The sequence below is a fragment of the Cavia porcellus genome, unplaced genomic scaffold (assembly GCF_034190915.1).
Source record: "Cavia porcellus strain 051 isolate PalLab524CR breed Dunkin Hartley unplaced genomic scaffold, mCavPor4.1 scaffold_29, whole genome shotgun sequence".
NCBI lineage: Eukaryota > Metazoa > Chordata > Mammalia > Rodentia > Caviidae > Cavia > Cavia porcellus.
Genome location: NW_026947512.1, coordinates 11,933,069 through 11,942,414, shown reverse-complemented (window position 1 = coordinate 11,942,414; position 9,346 = coordinate 11,933,069). Strand labels below are relative to the sequence as shown.

General features: G+C 37.4%; 1 protein-coding gene across 2 annotated transcripts in view; it reads left to right on the top strand.

The window, feature by feature from the left end:
- The first annotated feature begins 2,907 nt into the window (after positions 1-2,907).
- The window catches only part of Klhl20 (kelch like family member 20), a 45,078-nt gene continuing 38,639 nt past the window's right edge, over positions 2,908-9,346 (top strand). The window contains exons 1-2 of one of the 2 annotated variants that reach the window (XM_003474643.5): positions 2,908-3,040; positions 4,070-4,133. In XM_003474643.5, the coding sequence (XP_003474691.2) occupies positions 4,111-4,133 (23 nt within the window). In that variant the 5' untranslated portion in view covers positions 2,908-3,040; positions 4,070-4,110. The remainder of the gene's footprint in view (positions 3,041-4,069; positions 4,134-9,346) is intronic. The other variant, XM_013158017.3, reaches the window with a different exon arrangement.

Here is a 9,346-nt window from a genome sequence, read left to right as displayed (position 1 = left end):
TGACTTTGGGAAAGCTATATACTATGTTATGCCTTCCATAAAATCTGAAAGATTCAAACAGATCCTTCTTCAACAGAAGTGGTATGAGTTTTGAGCTATATAACATGCCACATGAAGTATCTGCTAATATTATTATACAGTCACGTCAGAGAACAATTTGACTTAGTGCTACCTGTAGCAAAAAATTAAAGTTGTGCATAGCATACTCAACAATTTTATTCTTTGGGACATATTCTAGAGAAACTCTTATAGGTAGGTGTACAAAAGGAGGCACATGCAAGAAGTTACATTTAGCACTGTTTGTACTGGAAAGTCAGAGACAGACAAAATATCTATCTGTAGGTATTTCATAGAAACCCAACCCTGATGTATGAGGACCATCCACCAAGGTGGAAGGTTCTGTTAGAGCAAAAAAAAGCAGACGGGTCTAGGATTGCACAAAATGTGCTTTATTAGGGACTTGTAGACATATTTTGAGTGGCAGCATGGCAGGAGGATTTTTTTACCCCAAAGAAGGTAGAAGGGGTTTGTATTCTGTTATGGTTTATATGTAGATGTTACTCAGCTTCATGAGCCCACAGGCAGGGCATTTAGGAGATGGGTGGAATCATGGAGGTGTGCTACTCATCAACAAATTCATCCACTAATAAGTTTATAACTAAATGTGATTTTAGGAAACAATACCTGATAAGAAAAGGTGAGGGTATGGCGGGGGGTATGGCCTAGAAGGGTATGTCTCCCTCCCATCTCCCTTGGTCTCTCTCTCTGCTTCCAGCCACTATGCCATGAAGGTACTTTTCCTCTGCTTTGCCTCTGCCATGCTGTCCTGCCTTGGAGTCAACGGAATATGGACCAACACCTCTACAAACTGTAAGCCAAAATACACATTTCCTCCTTTAAATTGTGACTATCAAGTATTGTACCTCTGAGATAAGAAAGTGACTGAGACATATGCTAACCTAGACAAAGGTGAGCAACAGTCCTAGTATGTTGCTAGCCTCTTTCAAAAGCTTCCTTCAATTGTTTAATACATTAAGCATCAATTAAGAGACAATTGTAGCATCAGTGGCCAGTGCAATATACTCAGCTGATTAGTGACTTTGTCTTACAGAGACTTGGATATGTGCTGGTCAGCTGGTGGGTAAAATAGTAATTACAATCATGATGGCTGTAGTTATATCAAGCTTGATCCCTACAGTAGGATAATGCATTTTAAAAATCTGTGGTATAGTCATATAATAGAATACTATAGAGAGAAAAGAATTAGTGCAATGGTTCTCAAACTTTAATGCTTTACAACCTCCTAGATAATATTTTAAAACACAGAAAATGGCTCCTCACAAAGTTTCTGATTTATTAAGTCTATGGTAAAACCCAAGATTTGCATTTCTCAAGTGATGCTGATACTGCTACTCCTACATCAGACTTTAAGAATCACTGAATAGGACCTTCATGGATCAACACGACAAATTATGGAGTGGGAAAATCAAATTACAGAATAATGCATTACTTTAGTATCATTTATACAGTTTTAAAACATGGAAAAGAAATAATTTTACTTCATGTGTATATATCACATACACAAGTATATGGCCTAAATCACAAAAGCAGTCAGTCGTAGGACTAGAATTTGAAATATTCTTATCTGGATCTAAAGACCATTCATTTCCCATTACAATCTTATTACCAAGAGGTATTCTTTCTCCTTCAGAAACAACAGAACAAGAATAAATTTAATGTCAAGAATAAGTAAAGAAAACCTGGCTAATAGTTTAGAATATAGATATCAAGAAGTCAGTCTTTTCTTGATATTCCCCCACTTTACACTTGTATCTTGGTATTACTCCACTTTACACTTGTATGTAAATATATAGTAAAAATCAGGTGGCTATGTGCTATGATAGAATCTGGAGTAAAAGACAATGGAAAAAGCATTTATTTGCCCAACACTAAGAGTTCACATAAACAGATAAAGAAAATATGGTATTTATATATAGTGAAGTACTACTATGGCATAAAGTAGGACAAACTAGAATTAAATGTGGGAAAATGGATGCACCTTGATCCCATAATGTTAAGTGAAATATATTTGACACATGAGTTTAAATCACATGGTTTCTCTTGTGGGAAAATCCCTCCACCACCACCCCACCCCCAAATAAAGAGCAAGATAAATGACAGATAATAGGAATTAAGGAGAGAAATCTTTCGCAAATGGGAAAGGGACCTAATGGTGAAGGGAGAGGGTAGATGGGAATGAAAAAAGAATTGAGATGTGTTATGTACATACACCAACTCCCAAGGAAGAATATAATCATTATGTACTGCAAACAGGTAATAATGAAAAATAGAAATTGAAAAAAAAGTCTCGTGGTAAATACCAAGCAAATAGAGCAAGCTGGCATTCCTGCAGAGTTCTGAATAAAATACTGGCTGCTTGAAAACTCTATTGTGGGAAATCTGGAGAGTCAGGTCTATTTCTGATTTGTCTGAGGATCCTCAGCATCTCTGCATAGTCGGGTTCTGATAGATATATGTCAGCTCCACATATGCATGTGTCAATATTTCAGTCCACAATCAAGGGCAACACTATGCCAGATGAAGCCACACCAGTTACACACAAATCTGAATTCCTGCTTTGCCATAAATATTCCCACCTTTCTGTTACTTTTGTTGGGGGTGGACAGAAAGGAATAGAAAAAGCTTCCGTATTTAAATACTGCCAGTTCGTCAGTAAACTAATAAGAATCCTCGAGGTACAAGAAATTGGATCTGAGGACAAGTAGTCTTTTAAGGTTACCAGGATGCCCAGCAAAGGGCGCGGCTGCTTCCGGAGCCGCGTCGGAACGGCTAGTCGGGAATATGTAGGTTTTGGCCGGAAGGATTTAGGCATAGGACCACTTCCGGCATCTGGCTAGGGGCGGTTGCAGGGAAAGGAAATAGCTCCAAGACCTGCATCCTGCTTGCGGTAGCGGCGGCAGAGGCGGAGGCTGAGAAGAGGGCGGAGAAGGCAGCTGTAGAGAAGAAAGTGTCAGAGCCAGTAAGTGAGCTGTCTTAGCGCAGTGGGCAGAAGGCAGCGCCCCAAGTCTCGCTTTGCAAATGAGTAATTCCAAGTTACAGAGCTGTCTGATGGGATCAGGGCAGTGCTTTGTCGGTCGCCCGTCAGTAGGCACAGAAAAGAGGCTTTTAGGGCTCTGGAGCCGGGCCTCGCGGGGAATCAGACTGCGCTTTCACTGGCTGACAACCCTATCCTGAAATCGGAGTAGGTGCTGGGCTGTCTTGCCGAGGACGTAGGGTCCGCACCCCGATAGTTTCCCCAGCCAGACAGCTCCTGGAATTTGGGGGAAGGAAATAGGTTACTTTTGCATGCCATTTAACCCTGGAAACTTGGCCAGATCCTGCCAAGTGCGTGGTGAACAGTGTTTCGGGGACTTGAGGAAGGGATCGTAGAGAGTGTTATGGTAGAGTCTTACTTCCCGGCTTCCCAGATGGTCGGAAGCGGAGTTACTTGTTTTGAAAGTCAGATACCGCCTCCTGCTCCTGTCACTTTCGGACAAAATAACAGCCTTAACAGTGGTTGTTAAACCAATGTATTCCCTTATCCGAGCTGTCAGATTAGTATTGTCATGGGTATCAGGTGATGGCTTTTAAATACACTTGTTGACGAGGTAAAAATTAAATTACCTCCAAGGACTTTTTAAAAAGATACAGGACAGACCTAGCAATTAAACTATTCAGTGCACTTTCCCTCGCTGTCACATAAAATCGTTTTTAGCATGCAGAGTAAGATAGTCATTTTATTTTTATTTTTATAATCAGATTTTATTGATACATTTTAGATATAAATAATGATCACATTCATAGAGAATTTGCACCTGTGTATAACTTGATCAGATGGTCGTTTCAAATGGCTAGATTCCACCGTGCGTTTGCATCTGCAAAAGGCCTGTGTATATTAGAATAAAAAATTCTTGATTACTGACAAAATGAGTTAAATAATTGTAAAAGTTGTTGCTGGAAAAATCAGAAAAAAAACTTTTATTAAGATACTGCTTTTCTGTTGTTTTAGGTTCGGCTTTAGAGTGTGGTAAGGGGTGCTTTTCATGGTGCATGGAAGGAAAGCCAATGCGCAGGTAGGCATTTAGGAAGAAACCCATGGGTTTCACTGATTGGAATTCAGCAAGTAATAATTCAAGGCTTCATTTAATACTTTTAAGGCATAGTGGCACACACTTGTAATCCCAGCACCAGGGAGGCACAGGCCAAAGGATCGCTGTGAGTTTGAGGCCAGCCTGGGCTACACAGCTAGACCTTGTCTTAAAATACATATTTTTTTTTTCAAAGGTTCTCAAACCTTAGTAAATTCTGCTTAACATGAATGATAGTTGTTCTAAAATTTTATATAGTTCTTAACATTTAAATTTTCCTTTTGCATACTAATTTTTATAACCATTTAAAGTGTACTATAATACTCTCTTGGTTTATTGTCATTTTAATTCCTGCAAGAACATTGATGACTCTGTTACCACATAAGAACAATAGTCATGAAAAAAAAAGAGAGAATAGTACTCATTTGTCGTTTACACTGTACTGCATGCCTAGTTATGATTTTGGTTATTTCACTAATGTTCAGTAATACATTTGTTCTGTTGATTAACATGGCTGTATTGCTGTATAGAAACTTTGAGGAATAAAAAAGATATAAAAAATAGAAGTGTGTGGGGAAATATAGACAATTACACTCCCTCCCTAGTACTGCTTTTTTCTCATCTGATCTGCCAGATGAGACTAGATTCTTATTGAAACAAAAGTAGAACACTTCTATTTAATGTTTAAACTCACTTTATAGTTATTGAAAGCTATTTAATCATTTGTTATTTACAGTCAAAGATAATGCTTAGAAACCCTTTTAATGGAAGAAATGTTTTATGATGAAGATATGACTTAGAACTAGACTCAAGAACTAGAATGCATGGCCTTTTCCAGATCTGTTATTGACTTATCAATTAACCTTGAGCTGTGCACCTCTGTACCTTAGTTTCCTATAATATATCTGACCAGGATATTGGGAATTAGTGAATATGAAATTTCCAAATGAAATGACATTATGGAGGTGACAACTCTTCATTGTCTTAGCTTTATCTTACCCTGTGGTAAAAATAATATTTGACTGTAAGGTACATAAAGAACTTAACACATATTAAATACTTCATCACTTCAATATCCAACATGATTTCAAAAGTCACTGATTGCTTCTCATCCTCGGCTACCATAAGTGCCATATCTTATATAATGCTAAAATAAGAGCTTATTGTTTTGACAGAAAGGCAGAACGTGGGACTACATTTGCTTTATTAGTAATTTCTGTATAAGTAATTTCTGTATTAGTAATTTCTGTATAATTTCTTCACTTAATCACTTCCCTGTTTTTTTCTTGCTTTATTATATAATAGTTATTCAAAATCATGTTGAGTAATTCTAGTGCCATCAATTCAATTATAGTTTTTTCTTTATATCCATCACTTGGCCAAAGCGTAACCTACCATTGCTTTCTGGTCATTATTTTTCCCTTGATGCCTACATTGAGTTATGATTACACTTTCCTATCCTTTCCTTGTCGCACTAACATTTTTGCTGCTGCAACTCAGAAGGCAGCATCTGGAATGCTGGGTTTGTACTCAGCTGCTGTTAAATGTTAAATGCTTCTCATCAAATGCTTGGATGAGAAGTCATGGTTTATATTGAGATTATTTGAGTACACTTTCACTCTCTCTATTAAAATGTGACCTCTCCGAGTCCTGTATGTTTTCAGATGTTTGTACCGCCTCGCACCTAGTGATTACTGAGTAACTGAATGAACAGTTTCTGCGGACCTTTTCCCTGCCCCCCCAAAAAGGTTCTATGAACAAGAAAAGAATGGGAATATTTTTAAAGGTATTCTTTTTGTGGTTTTTCCATTCAAAATTATTTTGATTATATACATTTATGGGGCACAGTGTGATAACTCATTACTTGTATACAATGTATAATGATCAGATCAAGGTAATTATCAGTTCCTTCTAATATCAATTAGGATGGCCATTATGGAAGGCAATATGGAACTTCCTCAAAGTACTAAGGTTAGAAGTACTGCTGAGCACACACCTTTAATTCTAGTGCTCAGGAGGATTGACACAAATTTGAGGGCAACCTGAACTACATGGCGAGACCTTATCTCAAAAAAAATTTAAAAATAGCATATCACAGAGATATATATGCATCCATGTGTATAGCAGCACAATTTGTAATAACTAAACCTTGGGAACAACTCAAATGCCCATCAATTGAGGAATGGATAAAAAAGATATATTTTTATACAATGGAGTACTACTCAGCCATACAGAAGTTGCATTCATTTATAGGTAAATAGAAAAGACCATACTCATAAGTGAAATAAGTCAGACTCCCATGTATAAACATTGTATTGTCTCCCTGGGGCGATGAACTGAAAGAATGAGGTCTAACATTTATAATGGATATCATGAAATGGGAAGAAATTGTTCAGAAGGAAAAAGGAACTAGATTAGGGAAAGAGGGAAAGAAATGAGGGGAAAAGAAAAAAATGCAAAGTAGTTATACTACTAATGTCTTTTAGTTCATTGAAAAGGAAGGTTCATGTTAATATGGATTAGAGAATTTTTATGCCCATATCTTGTACTCTGAGTAACTACGTTGAAGTTAACAATGTGTTAACAATTATTATTCTCCTATTATTTTACTGTGAAATTTTGTTTTATATTTTCTCCATAAAAAAATTTTTAAAAAATAAACTGCCATTTGATCCACTTATCCCACCACTGGATCTGTATCCAAAGAAAATTAAATTGGTATATCAAAGTGACAGCTGCATTCCAGTGTTCATTGCAGCACTATACACAGCATCAAAGATAATTATCAAGTGAGATATCCATTGGGGGATGAACAGAGAAAATGTAGTATATGTGCATAAGGGAATATTATAGCCAAAGCAATGAAATCCTATCATTGCAGCAACAGGATAAAACCAAAAGACACTGTGTTAAGTGAAAAAAGCCAGAAACAGGGGCTGGGGATTTAGCTCAGTGGCATAAGCACCTGCCTTGCAAGCAGGCGGCCGTGAGTTCGATCCCCGGTACTGATAAAAAGCAAAAAAGAAAAAAAAAATGTAAAAAAAAAAAAAAGCCAGAAACAGAAATACGAATACTCCATATTCTCATTCAAATATGGAAACTAAAGAGATGATTTCATAGATGTAGAAAATAGTATAGTGGTGAGGAAGGGGAAGAGGAGATGATATAAGGAGGCTAGATAATGAATACCAAAATTAGATAGGAAAAAAAAAGTCCCACTATAGTTTACAACAATGCATCATCTATTTTATAAAGAACTAAAAGTTCAAAGATTCCAGCACAAAGAAATTATAAATGGTTATGGTATTCTAATTTTTTATCTATAAAGTTCCTTCTTTCCTTAACTATATCAGTTAGACAGCGTGATTTTATTAGAAATTATTCATTCACCAAGTATTTATATACTGCCTGTTCTGTGCCTGTAAACTCTCATATACAAAGTGGTAGAAACAGATATCATCATACTACAGGATATTTAACTGAGATTAAACCCAAAGCGGGTGCCTCTGCTCTGGTTACCAGGAGAGGAGCACAATGGTGCTATTTGAGCGGGTCTTCTGAAAAGGATAAGAATTTACTCTGAAGAAGGAAATTAAGAACTGGAGATGTACATGTCTAATACACACAAGTCCCTGGGTTCAAGCCCCAGTACTGGGGGGAAAAAAGAAGTAAAAAGACCATAAATGGAAGTTTATGCAAAAACAAAAACAAACAAGACCCAAGACCCAGAAGTGTCTGACATATAGAACATTGAGTTTATCTGGAATATAAGGTATATAGGAGAAAAAATAGAAACAGGAAAAAATGTCATATGCCATGACTGTAACCATGGGAGTTTGGCCTTTATTCTTTAGGTAGGTAAGAGCTAGTGGAAGCCAGGCAGGATGGCACCCACCTATAATTCCAATACTTTAGAGGCTGAGGCAGGAGGATCACCATAATTTTGAGGCCAGCCTGGGCTGGGTTACATTATAATGAATTGAAGGCCAGCTTGAACAACATAGCAAGGCCCTATTTCAAAACAAAACAAGAGCTAGTAGACCTTGTTATATAGATCAGAGTGTTAGGCTGATCTTTAGAAACACAAGAATAGGAAAGAAGGAAGAGATTGTGGTAAAGAAATTAAAGGAATTGTGATCATTTAATTGAAAGATGATGAGCACCTAAGGTAGATCTATGGCCATGGACATTGCTAGAAGAGGATGGAATTCGTTCATAGTAAAATCAAAATGATATGATAAACATGGAATGAGGAAAATATAATGATATACTGACTCCAAATATTTGGCTTAGAAGACTGAATGCTTCCATAATGTGAATCAAAAAATGTAACAAGATATAGAAGCCTGAATAAACCAAGAATAGATTGTTTCAAACACCTTAAGGTTAGTCTGTCTTGGCTATTGATGTATTCTATGATAGAACACTTGCATGGCATGCATGATACCTAGCTTCAGTTCTCAGTACTAGGGAGGAAAGGTCAGCCAAATAGAAATGTCTGCATGTAACTGGATCATTGGTCTGAGGCAAGAAAGATTTGGGATAGACCTTTTTTTAAAAATGTGAGTCTTCTATACAAGGATGATGCCTCCTCAAACTGTAGATTTGAATGAGGGCAGAATAGCAAGAAAAGCAAATGCCAAAAACAGAAGCAGCGAAGTACCAGATGTTCTATGCAGTTCAGGCTGGCTTTAAGCTCACTCTGTAAGCCAGGCTTGTTTCGAACTTTCAAGGATCCTCCTGCCTCAGCCTTCTGAGTGCTGGGATTGCAGGCATGCACCACCACACCCAGCTTGTTCAAGCCTCTCAAATGCCTCTTATATGTCTTCTTCAAATCAATGTAGCCTCATTTTTTCCCCCTAGTCATCACTCACCTCCTTACAGTGTGGCGTTTCCCATCTCTAGATAAATGCAGAAATTTATATGCTATGATCTAGGTTTGTTGAGTACTGCTGAATAAAACCAACCATGGGGGAATTCATGCTATTATATTTATATAGTCTTTAATATCACTTGGACAAGCAGTGTTATCCAACAATATTTCTGAGTCCCCAGTCATTGCTTTCTCATTCCCCACAGCAGATATTTCACATCCTTACCTATTCTCATGATCCCGTCACCTCTTCTCTCACTGGCAGCAAATGACCTGCTCTCCCACTTTTTAATTTCACAGGGAAATATAGATGCCATCAGGTATG